This window comes from Procambarus clarkii, chromosome 59 (genome assembly GCF_040958095.1).
Source record: "Procambarus clarkii isolate CNS0578487 chromosome 59, FALCON_Pclarkii_2.0, whole genome shotgun sequence".
NCBI lineage: Eukaryota > Metazoa > Arthropoda > Malacostraca > Decapoda > Cambaridae > Procambarus > Procambarus clarkii.
In genome coordinates this window covers 25,264,359-25,282,630 of record NC_091208.1, presented here as the reverse complement: position 1 = coordinate 25,282,630, position 18,272 = coordinate 25,264,359, and the positions used below count along the sequence as shown (strand labels likewise).

At 41.2% G+C, this 18,272-nt stretch overlaps 1 protein-coding gene across 2 annotated transcripts in view; it reads right to left on the bottom strand.

The window, feature by feature from the left end:
• The window catches only part of Usp7 (Ubiquitin-specific protease 7), a 76,072-nt gene that overhangs the window by 24,595 nt on the left and 33,205 nt on the right, over positions 1–18,272 (bottom strand). For both annotated transcript variants that reach the window (XM_045758694.2, XM_045758695.2), the window contains exons 13-15: positions 9,391–9,501; positions 4,850–5,033; positions 3,194–3,318 (exon numbers count right to left, since the gene is read on the bottom strand). In XM_045758694.2, the coding sequence (XP_045614650.2) occupies positions 3,194–3,318; positions 4,850–5,033; positions 9,391–9,501 (420 nt within the window). The remainder of the gene's footprint in view (positions 1–3,193; positions 3,319–4,849; positions 5,034–9,390; positions 9,502–18,272) is intronic.

Here is an 18,272-nt window from a genome sequence, read left to right as displayed (position 1 = left end):
TGTCTGGTTACACAATGCAAGCTACATCCTCAAAAGAGCAAAATATCTCCCCTCGAAAGAAAATAAACAAGCAACACGTCATAAAAACTAGCCTCCCCCCTACCTTGCAAGGAGGGGGGAGCTACCCTGGGTAAGCTGGCAGAGTTCTTGAACGATAAAAGCTGCCGACTGAAAGGAAGGAGGGTGTCAGGGTGCCTCCGGGGCTCACCCAGAAATTGCCGTTTCATTACATTCACCACTGGCTTTCTGTGGGGAGCCCCGTCGGCTACAGATAAGGAAAACAGAAACTTACCCGGGAGGCAGCAGCACTGAAAGTCTCAAGACGAGGAAGAGAGATGGCCGTGGCAGGGGTCCCAAGGCCACACAATGACGCAAAGGAACTGGAACATTCACAAGACATGTGAAAGTTCCGGTTTGAAAGGGGTCGGACAGGACCCTGTACGACCCCCAAAACCTCCGCGCCCGAATGTCGACCAAAGACATTGCCAAAGACCGCTGCTAGGGCAGCATATGTTCGAACATCTTGGGCACAAGGGTAAACCGCAGGCTAGCTAGACTTAATGACACTGCGGAAAACCTGCGACACAAGAGCCCTGGAACATGGAACCAGGGAAACCAGATCCACCCAGAGCACGTCAACCATCAGAGAACCAGAAAAGATGGAAAAGGCAGCAAAAACAAGTCTTCCCAAAAACAATCACATACAGAAGGGGCCACAAGAAACCAAGGAGAAGAATGAAAGGAACACTGTCCAAAAGCCTGTCCAAGGCACAGGCGGCACAAGAGCAGGCCTGAGGCGAAAACACTTATGAGAGCTTGTGGAACAAAGCAGAAGAAATATCCACCCTGAATGTAAGCAGCAGCAGCTCCACAAATGCCGCACAATAAGAAGCAGCATTATGAAACATAAGATGCCAATCCAGAAATTGCCAAGAAAGGACAAAATAACCCATTCCAAAATCGGCAAAAACACACGAAGAGAAAGAAAAGGGTGGAAAGCCCGCCAAGAAATGTCATACTGTCGCTGAGAAGAATGCAGGTGGGACACCAACAAAGAAGCCACCTGATCACTATACAAATGGTGATACACCCACATCAGAAAAACCAGTTGTGTAGAGCTGAGGATTAAGTTGAACCAGCAAGGTACCTACCTACCTTGTGTAGCTTCTGGGGATCAATGACCCTGAGGCCCAGTCTCCGACCAGGCCTCCCGGCTGGTCATCTGGTCAACCAGGCCGTTGGACGCGGCTGCTCGCAGCCTGACATATGAATCACAGCCTGGTTGATCAGGTATTCTTTGGAGGGGTTTGTCGAGTTCTTTCTTGAACACTGAGAGGCCAGCCAGTTATGCCCCTTATGTGTAGCAGGAGAGAGTATTGAACAGTCTTCGGCCCTTGATGTAGATAGAGTTCTCCCTCAGCATACTTATTGCACCTCTGCTTTTTAATGGGGGTTCTTTTGCACATCCTGCCCTGCCTGCTGGTTTCATGTGATGTAACTCCGTGTTCAGATTTGGTATCGGTCCTCTAATATCTTCTACATGTAGATTATTATGTATCTAACCTGCGCTCTAGAGAATACAGATTTAGAGCTTTTAATCGGTACAATAATCAAAATGCACTATAAAGTGGATTCTAGCAGTAAAGACTCTGTTCACACTCTCTAGGTCAGCAATTTCTCCAGCTCTGAATGGGGCTGTTAGTGTGCAACAATATTCCACCCTAGAGAATACTAGTGTCTTGAAAAGTATCATCATTGGTATAGCATCCCTTGTTCGGAAGGTCCTTGTTATCCAATCTGTCATTTTTCTTGCAGTTGTGATTGCTACCTTATTGTGTTCTGTAAAGGTAAGGTCTTCCAACATGATTACTCCTAGATCCTTTACATTGTTCGTCCTATAGTGTGATTTGACTGTGTTTTATATATATGGCTTCCATTTTTATATATTTGTCTTTTCCATAATGGTGGAACTTATTTTCATTAAACATCACATTATCTGTGGCCCATTGAAAGACTTGATTTACATCAGATTGGAGGTTTGTCGTGTCCTCTATATTGCCGACTCGCATGAAAATCCTAATGTTATCTACAAATGATGTTAAAGTTTGTATCCCTGTAGTTTGTATCCTTGTGTATGTCTGATATTAGGATGAGAAAAAGTACCAGAGCAGGTACAGTACATTGGAGAAGAACTGAACTTTTCACAGTAGATGATCCAGACTGTACTGTGTTGACTATTACACACTGCCTTCTGTTCATTAGGAAGTTGAAGATCCATCTTCCTAATTTGTCAGTAATTCCTTATGCACGCATTTTGTGAGCAATAACACTAGTCACATTTGTCAAAAGTTTTTGCAAAGTCTATGGATATTACATCGACATTTTGCTTCTCTTCCAAGGCACCTAAGTAACAACTGAGTCCCCACAGCCCAAAGTAAGCGACAGAGGCCCCACAGCCCAAAGTAAGCGACAGAGGCCCCACAGCCCAAAGTAAGCGACTGAGGCCCCACAACCCAAAGTAAGGGACTGAGGCCCCACAGCCCAAAGTAAGCGACCGAGGCCCCACAGCCCAAAGTAAGGGACTGAGGCCCCACAGCCCAAAGTAAGTGACTGAGGCCCCACAGCCCAAAGTAAGCGACTGAGGCCCCACAGCCCAAAGTAAGCGACTGAGGCCCCACAACCCAAAGTAAGCGACAGAGGCCCCACAGCCCAAAGTAAGCGACAGAGGCCCCACAGCCCAAAGTAAGCGACTGAGGCCCCACAACCCAAAGTAAGGGACTGAGGCCCCACAGCCCAAAGTAAGCGACCGAGGCCCCACAGCCCAAAGTAAGGGACTGAGGCCCCACAACCCAAAGTAAGCGACAGAGGCCCCACAGCCCAAAGTAAGCGACTGAGGCCCCACAACCCAAAGTAGAGTAACATGCCTCACAGCCATAAGTAGAGGAACAAGACCTTACAACCCTGGATAGCATACCAATCTTCTTTTAATCCAAAAAAAAATATTTCTTCCAGTTCCACACAGATACTCTTAGCTAAGACCTGACAGGAAGAAATGTTAAACATTGTCTAGTTACACTATTTAATTAATTTTCCTTCTGTGAAAAAAAGTTGAGCTGTAATAAATAATGCTGAGTTTATAGGATACTAATACTGTAATCAAGATTTGGTATAAGAAAAAAAAAAAGTTCCTTACCTTTTCCAATGGCCGGTCAAGATCAGCTAACCGCTCCACAAGATTGGGCTTGATTTCTTCAAATAATGCTAATTCTGTGCCCTGTGGCAGTCCCGCACGCTCATTCAGCAATGGTACCAACTCCTCTGCACAAAATATTGAAAACTGTCAACAAATAATATTCATTGAAACATAAAACTCAAAAATTGTATTTGTTTTTACTAGTGTCACAGGAATTTTTCACAAGGTAGTGGTCATATGTAGTATTCTACATAAACATTTACAACACTGACAATTTCTCACATTTTAAGTGCTACAGCTGACTGGACCAAGGTAGACAAAGAACTCGTATACTGTATAAAGGCAAGGATAGCAGGCAGTGTCTAGATAGTGCAGAATACCTCTAGTGAAACTTCCAGTTCTTACTTTCATTGTCAAATATATTACGATAAAAATCAGCTTAATTTCACAGGATCTGAGCCAGAGGGAAGGTGAACATATTAAAGACTATTTAGAATTTAGTTATTATAATGTATAATAAATAATTGAATAAATGAAAATTAAATGAAAAAGGGGGGGGGGGAAGAGAAGGGGAGTGTGTCAGGAAGACAAGTATCACAAGTCAAGACTCCTTGACAATGCCAAGGAAATGAGAGAAGAGAGCAAGATAAGGAGAGAGGGAGACAATAAGAGGGAGAAAGATGTATGTATCTATAAGAGGAAGTGTGTGTGTGTGTCCGTGTTTGTCCGAGACTAGAGACCAGAGGTTCGCAGTTAATCTCTCTCAATTTTGCATGATGAATTTGTGATTGTATGGCAAGTGTCATAGGGTAGCAGCAGTAAAACCCAATGCTACTACAGTATTTAAGTAGGACTGGCTCTTATTGCAGCAACCAGTGTCTGCTGTGAAGTCTGAGATGTAGGTTTGAGTATCCACACAGTGCCAACAATAGCCTTTCCAGGTGTAATCGACATTCAATCAACGTCAATATAGTTAATTCAACAATGATAACATTGTTTAAACATTACACAAGTATGTTTTGCCCACTATTGAAGAGGGTGGACTTAAAATTTTCAGTCTACATTTCTTAAGTGTTCTCTAAATACTGTTCTATAGTGGGTTATTATTCCGAATGTACATATATATGCGTATGAGTGTGAATATATTACATGTGTATATGTATTACACACACATACATCCACTGTAGAATTTTGATTGGCAATCAAGGTCAACCAGTCAACTACCTATAATTTGTGTAATTAACATATAAGTGGAAGTCTAAAATACTCTCCATAGTGCAAAAGACTCTTAAAATCTGACTCTGATATATCAGCATCTTCAACGCTGCACTATACTGTACTATAATGATTAGTTCAATCACTCTGCTGACTAATTCCATGGCCGGGTGAAAAGTTATGGACATTTATATTGAAGAAAATAATTTTTGTAACATTTTAAAATAAAGCTACATAACAACTGCGGCAGGTTTGAGGGTTTGAATAATATACCAAAAACAAACCGACTGCTCAAAAAAGGTGCCAAAAGAAACTTTGGAGAAAAGGTTGTAGACACATATACAGAGCTCCACAGGTCAACTCTTGCTAATATATTAACAAATATATTAGTAATATTTGATAATGCATTTACAAATTTTGAGATCTAACTACTATACTCACGGACATTAAAGGAGATGTGCATATAATGGTGTCCACAATAGTGTAACCGCTTATGGCGTGGGTCGTAATATTTGAAGAAAAGCAGAACATCTGAATCTTTGTCAAAGGCAGTCAGTGCCTTTAAACCTGAATCAGGAGGCACAGTCTCAATAAACACTGTCCAAGGATTACTGTTGTCACTTATCTGGGAACAAGAAAAGGAAAAATACTTTATAATGAATTGATATGAATACTCTCTATACAGTATATATCTACCAATAGCTTTAATGTACTGCACCCATTACAAAGCCCCTTTCCTTCAGGACAATTTTTAAAATGCTTCAAATGTTACAGGCTTTTGAAGGAACTATTTAAACATCAACCAATAAATTCTACAAGTTGATTTGATATTTTAACCTTAAATGTAAGTGAAGTACTTGCCAGTTGCTGGCAAAATAAAATATTGAAAATTTATAAATGTTTCATTATGAGTGTTCAATTGAAAAATAACAAGAAAACAAGGGAAGGCAAATAAAGCAAAAATCCTGTGCCGAATGTAATGAAATGCCTCTTTCTGGGTGAGCCCCAGTGGCTTCCTGAGACTAACTAGCTATGATGACTCCCAACTACTAAGTCACACCAGCCAAAGAGTACACCTGCCACTGTCCCTGTGGCCACGTCATCCAACACCTGCCACTGTCCCTGTGGCCACGTCATCCAACACCTGCCACTGTCCCTGTGGCCACGTCATCCAACACCTGCCACTGTCCCTGGGGGCCATGTCATCCAACACCTGTCACCCCTCCCAATACCTCACATTTTTCCTGTAAATAAATTATTTAGCTTTTATAGATTCTTATTTTCAATGTGTTTGGTGTGGCCTTGGCCCCCTGTCACAAAAGCACAGAGAGCTGGTGACACTCCACCAAACCACCAGGTAAACACCCAGAGTCAGTGAACAAAACATACCACTGCTCGGTTCAAAAAGACCAAAGCCTTAACACTTTCATACATGTAGGCATGCCTGTGTGTGTATTATTTTTCTCTTGTGTCCGAGCCGGGGACACAGGTCACGTCCCCGGTTAAAATATTTGTTAAAATTCTAATTTTTATCTGATCATTCTGGGACTGGGTTTAAAATGAGCGCCTTTAGATTGCGCACAATTTGATACCATAATGACGACGTAAAAAAAAGTTAGCTAAAAATTTAAATATTGGTTAAAATTCCATTTATTATTCTATTAGTATGGGACTAGTATTAAAGTGTGTGCCTTTAGATTACGAACAATTTGATATCAAAATGAACGACGTTGATTGAAAATTGATGTCAGAACAATGGAAAGATTAAAAATACTTTTGTTGTGTTGAGCGTCCAAAATTAAAATACAGTACTTGTTAAAATTTCATTTATTTTTTTATTATTATGGCACTAGTTTTAAAATGCACACCTTTATATTGAGAACAATTTGATGCCAAAATGAAAGACGTAACATGAAAATTGATGTTATTGAACTGAAGAGTATACACATTAGGGTGCGGGTGTGCCAATTGGTGCTCACTCACAGGTAACAGTTGACCGACTTTAGGCTTTGCTGTGAGGGGTCACGCCGGGCTTTTGGCCCTTATATGCATACATCCATGTAGGGAATTTTATTGCGAACACAATAATACCAAAAGGAACGACGTAGCATGAGAATTAAGGCGAGAAAACTGAAACGAGTCTACACATTTTACTGCTTTTGTGCACTCACGAGTAATGTTCGGCTGACTTTCGGCATTGCAGTGGAGGGTCGTGCCAAGCTTTTGGACTTTATATGCATATATCCCTGTAGGGAATTCTATTGTGAACATGATGATACCAAAAGGAACGACGTAGCACAAAAATTAAGGTGAGAAAACTGAAACGAGTATACACATTTCAGTGTCACCGCACGATCGCCCGAAACATCGGGAGCATTTCGGGGAAGTGTGCGACGCTCACGCGCCGAGCGTGAAAGTGTTAAAATTGCCAAACGAACTCCCCCAACAAAGTAAACAAATGACTGAATTTCTCGAAACAAGTGCAAGTTCATTAGCACTCCTTCCCCTAGTTTGGGTGGGGGATGGGGGTGGAGAAATGATAGTGAAGGGGCAGCACTCAGGGAAGGGTACCCTGAGCCCATACAGTTCTAAACACACTATAAGCCAGGTCCAGTGAACAATAAAATGAACAATAAATGCTCGTCATGCAACAATAAAATCAAAACCACCCCAGAGGAGAAAGTCCAAGGATGGCTGATACTTAGCTGAGAAACAGCATGACTCGCCACAAGAGTGCTGACAACTCGGGAGCCTCACAATGGACGTGTACTACTAACCACATCTGCGACAGACCTGGCTTCACAGCTCAGTGGGCACTGGAGGCTCTACGGCCACCTCAGCAAGGGAAGAGAGGATAGTGCTAATGAGTTTGCACTTGTTTCATTTGATTGTTTCTTTACATTGTTGGTGAAGTTAGCTTGACAGTTTTGAGTCTTTGGTCCCTTTGAACCCAGCAATGGCCTGTATTTGTTTCTCTGACTTTCTGGATGCTTTTCCAGTGGGGTGACTGAGTGCCATCTGCTCTTTGTACCTGGTGTAGGGGGTTACCTTGAGGTTATCTTGAGATAATTTCGGGGCTTAGTGTCCATGCGGCCTGGTCTTCGACCAGGCCTCCTTTTTTGTTACACATCCCCAGGAAGCAGCCCTTAACAGCTGTCTAACACCCAGGTACCTATTTACTGCTAGGTAAACAGGGGCATTAGGGTAAAAGAAATTCTACCTATTTGTTTTCGCCTCAGCCGGGGATCGAACCCGGAACCTTAGGACTACGAATCCCGAGCACTGGCCACTCAGCCGGTGGGGGAGGGGGGGGGGGGGGGGGGCAGGTTCTGGTTCTGGTCTCTAATAGCCCAAACAGAACTCCATGGGTGATACAGTAACTGAAATCCATCTTAGTGAGACAGCTTCAGGGAGCCACAAGCTGTCCCCCTCAAAGATTGTGGAGAGGGAGAAAATAAAGCATGCCATAATGTAGCAGTGCTGTCAGTATAGTCAAACTACTTTATCAAAATGATTATTGCATTTAACTTATTGTGGGGGCCAAACAATGCTATTTTTTGAGTGTCAGTGTCACATCGTTCCAATCTACAAAAAATGGTAGCAGAGACGACTCCTCTAATTTATGGACCCATATCATTAACAAGCATGGTAACCAAAACACACAAAAAAAGTTAAAATCAAATAGATATAATACCTGGAAAGAAATTATATATTAACAGACAGTATGGTTTTTGAACTCGAAGATCCTGTGTAACAACTCTACTTAGCTTTTTATGATAGAGCCACAGAGATTCTAGAGGAAAGAGACGGCGAGTTTATTGTATTTGTCTGGATCTAAACAAAAATAAAAGGCTTTTAACACCCACAAGAGGTTGATTTGGAAACTGGAACATGCTGATGGGTGACATGCAGGCTGCTTACATTGCTGAAAAATATTCTAACTGCCAGAAAGATGAGGGCAGCAATCAGAAGCAATGTTTCAGACAGGAGTAGTATTACTAGCAGAGTACCACAGGTTCACTTCTTGCACCAGTAATGTTCTATATAAATGATTTATCAAAAGGAATACAGAATTATGTAAAGATGTTTGTTGTTGATTACAAGCTACTAGGGAAGGTAAGCTTAGACGATTTGTCGTGTCCTACAAGATAACATGGACAAAGTAAGTGTATGGAGCAACACTGTCAAATGGAATTGAATGTGAATATATGGCATGTTGTGGAATTGAATGTGATATGCCATGTTATGGAATTGAATATGCCATGTTATGGAGAAACCAGGCCACAGACAACCTGCAAATTATGTAGAAAGGCATTAAAGAACTCGGACAAGAGATTCAGGGGTGGTTCCAAATAGTAGACAGTCACCAGAGGAACACATGAAGGACATTATGCCAGGAGCATATGCAACACTTTCCAACTTCAGAATCCCTTTTAAATACATGGATTGTAAAATATTAAACAAACAGTTCAAGACTTTTGTGAGACCAAAACTGGAATAGGCAACAGTTGTATGGTACCCACATCACAGAAACACATCAATAAACTGGAAAAGGGGCAAAGGCATGCTACAAAATGGTTTCCAGAGCTGAAAAACTTGAGCTACAGAGAGAGAGAGTGTAGAGGCATTAAACGTGCCAAAGATAGAAAATGGAATAAAAAAAAAAAGGTGATATGATCACTACATACAAAATAGTAACAGGAACTGACAAAATTGGCAAAGAGGAATTCTTGAAATCTGCAACTTCAAGAACAAGAGGTCATTAAGTCAAGCTAAGGAAACTAAGGAGTTGAAAAAATATTAAAAATTTTTGTTTGCAAACAGAGTCATAGATAGTTGGAACAAGTTAAACAAGAAGGTGACATAGTTTCAAAGCATCATATAACAAAATGCACTCGGAAGATGGGACACCATGACTACAGCTCTCATCCTGTAATTACATTTTGGAAATTACAATTAGGCAATACAGGCATGCAACTAACCTCTAATAGGGGTTTGTGTAGATCAGTTTCAAGGTCTAGAAGCGTGGGTCTGTTTGTCTGATTTGTCCGAAGATTTAGTGGCCAGGGTCGAATTTGTTCCACAGGATATTTCTGAAAATAAACAAGCCACATTTAATGCACGATCTTAGTACCATATTCTACAACTCTTAATCACTCGAATGCAGACTACTAGATAGTAGCCACCCAATCCACACACCTTTAAATAAAGGAATTGGCAAAGTTTTGGTGCATCCTGGATATTATAACCCGATATTATTTGCAATTCACGAATGGATTTTATTCATAAAACAAATGAAATGATCACCTGGAAAAGGTGATTCAATGTTAATTTGGAAGGGGAGGCTTGTCGTTTGATTATTGCCATGAGGCTCTGGCGACCTCTCGGTCAGAAAATAAACTACACCACATACAAAAAGAAGAGCACTTGGAAGTACAGTAATATATACTGTGGCCCATGCAACACAGATGTGTGCTACCTTCAATGGGCCACACAGTAAATGTAACATATAACAATATATCTACTCACCAAGATCTCATTCACCTGGTGGTATTAGCAGAATCCGAAGGACTAGTGAAATGCCATATGATTTTCTACAAAAAAATAATAGCCAGTAAAGCTACCTGGCACTATACATATAACCTTCAGAATTAACTAGACATCACTCATGATGCTCATACGAGAGCAAAACAATGGAGAGGTACAAATGAAAGTTGTATTCACTGAGAAGTCTTGAGATCTTGAAAATCTTGACATTCTACTAGGTGTAGGACTGCAAACAAAACAAGAATTTGGAAAGAAAGGAATAAGTTTAAATTCCATTAACACTTTGGCGTACCCCGCGCGCCACCCCTCAACTGTGCGATTTGGGTCCCAGAGTTTCACGGGAGCGCGCGTTAATTCTGAAAAGTGTATATTCTCTTCAAATTTGTCACCTTAATTCTCGTCCTACGAGATTAAATTTGGTATCATTGTGTTCGCAATGGAATTCTCTACAGCAGTAAATGCATATAAACTCCAAAAGCTCGGCTAATTACCCGCAGCAAACAGAGAAAGTGCAAACGAGTTACCCAGGATCGCGCAAAAGCGATAAAATGTGTTCACTCTTTTCACTCTGGTCACCTCAATTTTCGTCCTAGGTCTTTCATTTTGGTATCAATGGGTTCGCAATAGAATTCTCTAGAGGAACATTAGCATATAAAACAAAAAACCTGGTCACGCTCCACCCGCCGACGAGTTGAAGACGGGCCACGCGTTAACCGCAAGTGAGCACCCATATACATATAATACTTAAATATATGCATATATTATTATAACATCACAAACCCAACATGGAGGTGTGTGGAGGCTGCCTTAAGTCACTTCGGAAGAGTGTTGTAGGCATTGTATGTAACATTTGTAACATAAGGTTTCACCTAAGTTGTACAGGATTACCTACACAATATGCAAACCGGGAAGGTAACTACTGGATCTGTCAAAGAGACAGACAGATGTGGGAAAACATCACCAAACTAATGACTAACATTCCTGAAGAACACAGGCTACAATTCACACAAAAACTACCAGAAATATATGCAGAGTATATAAAGACAGCAACGAACTCTGAACACAACCCAGGGACTGAGAATTTAGAGAGTCAAAGTAGCAATGTAGACGGGTATAGTGTCGAGGTACACAAAAATGAAGGCAATAGTGTAGAGCACACTGGTGATATGAATAAGGAGAGAAAAAATGAGACGAATGAGAACACAAATGAGAAAGACGAAAGCAACAAGGAGAAAGATAAGGGCAATACCGAGAATGAATGCAGAAACGAGAAAGTTGGAACAAAAAACACAGAGGTAGCCAAGTCGTGCACGGGTACAAACAAGAATAATACAATCACAAATGAAAATATTTGCTGGTATTATGCAAAAGGACAGTGTAGATATGGGCCCAGAGGCACGGAATGCTCATTCATGCACCCACGGAAATGCCGAAACTGGTTAGGGAAAGGCAGATGTCGTTTTGATACAGAGTGTATATATTTTCACCCTAAGCTATGCACACTCTCAGTCAATGAGAGGAAATGCTACGATCTTCACTGCCCCGATTTCCACGTCAGAGGTACACAGCGCCATATAAGAGAAGAAGTCCAACATAATAGCCCTGAAAATTTTTTAGAGGCAGGTACAAACAGAGGGAGAAACAGACAGGCAGAAACGTGGCAGGAGTACGGATGGAGAGGGGGAAATGCCCAAGACTGGACTACAGTTCGGCATCAAGCCCACACATACTACACCCCCCAACTACACAGAGACTACCACACTCCCCAGTATCACTTCCAAAACTGGACAAACCATTGCCACAACAACACACCCTGGGTCAGGGTAGAGAGGAGGGAGAACTACCAAAACCTTCCAGAAGTTACACACAACATGGACAATCATTCATATTTGCAAACATTCAAGGTTTAAAGCCAAAGTCAAGAAATAAAGTTAAGTTCATAAATGGCCTTCTATTAGAGTCAAACTCAATATTTGGGGCATTCACGGAAACTCATACAAAAGATTACATGGATGGTGAAATCTGGATTCCAAATTATAATCTATATAGATGTGATAGAAAAACTAGGTCAAATGGAGGAGTAGGTCTGTATATTAAAGAAGACCTGGTATGCACAGAACTACTAAATTCAACTAATGAGGTGGTAGAGGTACTTGGAATGAAGGTAGAGAAACTAAACTTAATTATTATTCTAATATATAAACCGCCAGATACAACGATTGAGGAATTCACAGAGCAGATGCACAAAATAGAGAACATATTTGACAACCTAGCAAACCCAGCTCCAGATATTATCTTTCTTGGAGATTTCAATTTACCGAGTCTAAGATGGAGAACGGCAAACACAAATATCATAGCAGGGAATGACCCGGGAAATAACCAACCACAGGTTAGAGAACTTTTGAGATTCTGTGACAAATTCTCGCTCAATCAACAGATTACAGAACCAACTAGGAACGAAAACACACTAGACTTGTTATTCACAAACAATGATGAACTAATCAGGGATATCACAATCTCAGATACTTCATACTCAGACCATAAGCCCATTGAAGTGCGAACTAGCATAAATAACGGTAGTAGGTCTAAGAGACCAAACAAGCGAGAAGGAATATTCAATCAATTCAATTTCAACAATAAGAGGATTGACTGGGAAAAAATAAATGTAGACCTTGCAACCATTCAATGGGAGACGGTCTTAAGCGACAAAACTCCCACACAGGGAATAGCTCAACTGACAGCTGAAGCTTACAAGGTCTGCTTGAAGCACGTGCCTGTGAGGAGGGGCAGAAAGAGGACCACTCTAGAAAGAGAACGGAGACGACTGTACAGGAGAAGGAAAAAAATAACGGAAATGCTTCGGCAGACACAACTATCACAAGCAAGGAAAACAAGCCTAAGCAGGGAGATTGAGGAAATAGAACAAACGTTGAAGCGATCATATGAGTCTGAGGAAATGGAATTGGAACAGAAAGCTATACAAGAGATAAGGAAAAATCCGAAATATTTTTTCACATACGCAAAATCAAAATCCAAAACCTCGACCAGTATTGGACCGTTAATTACAAATGAAGGTACGTACACAGAGGACAACAAAGAGATTAGTGAAATTCTAAGAAGCCAGTATGAGGCTATGTTTAGCACACCAATAAACAACATGAAAGTTGATGACCCAGACAGCTTCTTTATGAATGACATTCAAGCTGCAGATAATATAACGGATATTACCACAAACTCGGAAGACTTTGAAAGAGAAATTGATAATATGCCTATGCACTCAGCTCCTGGGCCTGACTCATGGAATTCAATATTCATAAAGAAATGTAAAGTACCAGTAGCGAGAGCACTCAGCGTAATATGGAGAAAGAGCCTGGATACAGGGGAGATACCAGCAGCACTTAAATCTGCAGATATAGCTCCGTTGCACAAGGGGGGGAGTAAAGCCTTGGCAAAAAATTATAGGCCAGTTGCACTAACATCACACATAATAAAAGTGTTTGAAAGAGTGATTAGGAATCAAATTTCTAGTTTTATGGAAAACAATGAATTGCACAATCCAGGACAACATGGATTTAGAGCGGGAAGATCCTGTCTGTCACAGTTACTCAACCACTATGACAAAATCACAGAAGCCCTAGAAGAAAAGCAAAATGCAGATGTTGTATACACAGACTTTGCAAAGGCGTTCGACAAATGTGACCATGGGGTGATAGCTCACAAAATGAGGTCAATGGGAATAACTGGAAAAGTAGGACGCTGGATACTCAATTTCCTGTCGAACAGAACACAAAGAGTAACAGTCAATCAGATAAAATCGAGTCCAAGCGATGTTAAAAGCTCTGTACCTCAAGGTACAGTCCTTGCACCGCTACTGTTCCTTATTCTCATATCTGATATAGACAAAAATACACGCCACAGCTTCGTGTCGTCCTTTGCAGATGACACAAAAATCAGCATGAAAATTACCTCTGCTGAAGACATTGAAAAACTACAAGCAGATGTCAACAAAGTTTTTGATTGGGCAGCAGAAAATAACATGATGTTTAACAGTGATAAATTTCAGGTACTCAGGTACGGCAAAAATGAGGATCTGAAACATAATACAGGGTACAAAACACAATCGAATCTTCCCATAGTAGAAAAATAGCATGTCAAGGATTTGGGAATAATGATGTCCGACGATCTAACGTTTAGGGAGCATAACCAAGCAAATATCGCGTCAGCCAGAAAAATGATCGGATGGATTACGAGAACTTTCAAATCCAGGGATCCCATCACAATGGTTGTACTCTTCAAGTCACTTGTGCTGTCCCGTCTCGAGTACTGCTCAGTACTCACTTCCCCCTTCAGAGCAGGAGAGATTGCTGAAATAGAGGGAATACAGAGAACATATACGGCACGCATAGACGAGATAAAACACCTAAATTATTGGGATCGTCTCAAAGCTCTCCAAATGTACTCTCTAGAAAGGAGACAAGAGAGATACCAAATAATATACACATGGAAATTACTGGAGGGTCAGGTCCCAAATCTACACAGTAAAATAACAACGTACTGGAGTGAACGATATGGAAGAAAATGCAAGATTGAACCAGTGAAGAGCAGAGGTGCCATAGGCACAATCAGAGAGCACTGTATAAACATCAGGGGTCCGCGGTTGTTCAACGTCCTCCCAGCGAGCATAAGAAATATTGCCGGAACAACCGTGGACATCTTCAAGAGAAAACTGGACGGTTTTCTAAGAGAAGTTCCGGATCAGCCGGGCTGTGGTGGGTACGTGGCCCTGCGGGCCGCTCCAAGCAACAGCCTGGTGGACCAAACTCTCACAAGTCGAGCCTGGCCTCGGGGCCGGGCTTGGGGAGTAGAAGAACTCCCAGAACCCCATCAACCAGGTATCAACCAGGTATCAACCAGGTAACCCAGACGCCTTCCAGCTACACTCCCAATTCCTGCCCACAAATGTTTAGTATTTAGTATTTTAGTATATGTAGTATTATAGTTTAGTATTTTTTGTGTAGTAGTTGTACATCACATAAGCATTGTAGATAGCATTTGCACAAAATAGATGGTCATTTTCTTCGTCCATTTGTGAGTTTTCCTTATGAAGTGATAATATTTGATCATTTGGTCAAAGTGATCAACACCTTTCATGTTTGTATTGTAGTCACAGATTGCATTCGGCTTGTTGACAGTTACCAAACAGTCCCAAAAAAATCGGATAAAAACCTGATTTTTGGCAATTATTTTAGTGGATGACGCAATGCTGCGTCATCCCCGAGATTACCGACAGTAAACGGATGATGCAATGCTGCGTCATGCCCGGGCAAAAGTGTTAAGTGCATACGAGTTAACATTGTAGTTGATACGTAACTAGGCCTTGGATGCTTCCTCCAATTTCAAATGCAATACAATTATAGGAGAAAGGTCACACTTGATGACACGGTTTATCTAGGATTTATTTTGACATGGAACATTGCTGCATGATTTTAAGAGGAAGTCAGATGACATGGGGGCCCAAAAGATGAATTGGGGCTAAGTTTTAATGGCAGCATTCCAGAAGTGATATGCAAACGAAGGGGTTCTTAGCTAAGCAATCCAGTGAGATTGCAGCTAAGTTTGCCAAGTGACTCAGAATTGAGGAAAGTCTGTAAAAATTGTGTGACCCAGAAAATCATGTGCATTACCAGTGTTAAACAGTTTCCCTCTTGCGAACTGATCATGTTATGAATTACCAACCAGTGAAAAAGTTTGATAAAGTACCACTGAATATCTTGGGATAGAATAAAAGCCCTATAAATATGTACCACAATGAGGTTAATGTTTGCAATTTATCACTTTTAACACTTTTGCTCCCTGATGACGCATTATGCTGCATAAATCCAAAACAAGCAAAATAGGCAATGATGTAAGTCGTCATTAACCCTCAAACCGCTAGGGGCCCAAATGGAATTCACACCCACAGGCGCAACAAAAAAAAAAAATCCAAAAAATTCTTTCGTCTTATAGAAGTGTTCATTTTTGTTCCCTGATCACGGAAAAAATAACAAAAAATCGTAGGTGGCATATTTTAGCCGCAATAGGGTAGGGAAGTGTGGCAAGAAAGGGAGGGGCGTTGGCAGAGCCTTCGCCAGACGAGGTCTACTCCACCCGAGCTGTCAGACGGCAGTTGCCACAAATATATTAGTACCTAATTATTTCAATGTCTCTGATTGATTTTTTCTTAGCTTTTTTGCAATAATATTATTCCATACAGTGAATTGTGGTATATTTATATTATAAAATGTGTGAACCATCGCTGTACTCAAAATTATGGTGTGCATATTAGTGATTCAATTATTATGTTCATAAAACAATAAACAAATAGTTTTGCTGTTGTTACACTATATACACAGGTTATATATAAGTATTTGCATGTTTTGTACACCATAACGAACTACTAAGTTGGTCTTGTGAGTCAAAAAGCAACGAGGAGTGAAACACCAAACACCAGCGAGCCACTCACTGCCACTCCCTCCCTCAACACCACCTCACTCACCCTCATTCACCTCCCACAATACTCTTTTGTATTTATTCACTATACACAGACGTTATACATACGTATTTACATGTTTTGTTCACCATAACTGTACATCTAAGCTTGTATGGTGAGTAAAGGCCATAAGACGTAGCTACTCACACAGTCAGCTGATCGGCGGCCGCCCTCAAGGCCAGACGCACTAATATTTGTCATCCAACAATATTGTTTGTGGTGTTATTACGCTATATACACACATTATATATAAGTATCTACCTGTTTTATTCACTATACCTGAACAAAGAAGCTGGTATGGTGCCCAAAGACCATAGTGGCCATCAGTAAACACCATGCCAAGTCGTGCAGACGACGCTCCTCCCTCACCAAAATGGCGGCTCCCAACCTACTCCTCTCGCTGTTATCTCACACTATACACACGTTATATATAAGTTATATATAAGATTTGTGTTCACCATGGCGAACCACTAAGCTGGTATGGTGAGTGCAGTCAATAAATGGTGGCCACACACAGTCAGAAGACGACGCCACAACCCTCCCTCCCACAGCCTTACTCCTCCCTCCATGGAGCACAGTGCTAAATATCACCACAATCCTGCTATTATCAGAATCCTGGTCAGTTTTATCACAGTCAGGGGGCTTCAGTAATACTATCACTGCTAAATAATAGCAGTATCATTTATATTATGGTATTTGTAGGCGATGCTGTGGTCACAAGCTGAACAGCGATGCTGTGGTCACAAGCTGAACAGCGGTGCTGCGAGCTCGTGCTGTGTGCGCCAGCCTTGGTGGCTTGCTCAATACTGACGCTGTAACACCCAAGAATGTTGGCCTGGATTTTTTTCTAGGTGGCATCTGGCAACTATCGGTCGTGGCTGCACTATAGCTGCCCCTATCCCAGGCGGGGCGTTTAAATTATAGCGCTAGACACGAAATCATATATAAATGATGTGGGCAGTTTCGGTTTTGTCACTGATATCATTTATATATGATATGCGCGGTTTGAGGGTTAATGTAAAAATTTGTAAAAATTCAATTTATTGTCCAAATAATATGGGACATGTTTTAAGATGCGCGCTAACGTCCACCAATTCTCTGTATACCCCACGTGGCATCCCAACCCTGTTGCATGGGCGCCCAACCACGCTGGATGCCCATTTTTCATGATTACGTTCGTGACAACCGCAGCCTCCCCCTCGAGTCTAAAAGTTTATTCATTTTTTAAACATATGATATTGTGGTACAAAAACTTATGAAGGAAGCAACATAAAAACGAATGATACAGGCCATATATAATGTCGGGAATGAATAACAACTGTAAACAATGACGAAAAAGCAGGGTTTTTTCCACATGATATACTTTATCTCATGGTATTGGTAACGTTGTAGTGGTACCTCGGCTTACGAATGCTCCTCTTTACGAACTTTTCGGGTTATGAGCCCAATTTCTTCGGAAAATTTGAATCAGGTTACGAACTTTACCTCGGGAAACGAGTTTGTTGAAACGCGTATGGCCGACCTAGCTCGTGGTGGCACAGCGATCGCGCCTCAGTTTACCAGTGTTTCCCGCCTAGTGACTATCACACCTGAATTTTTTGCAAGGATTTACAGTTTTTTGGATTTTTGGCTATTTGAACATAAAAGTTGTCAAGAGGCAAGAAAACACATGTAAGAATGACCATAGAGGAAAAAACAAGAGATCATTCGTAAACATGAAAATGGTACTCGTGATGTTTAACTAGCTAGGCAGTACAACAAATCCATGTCAACAATATGCACTGTACT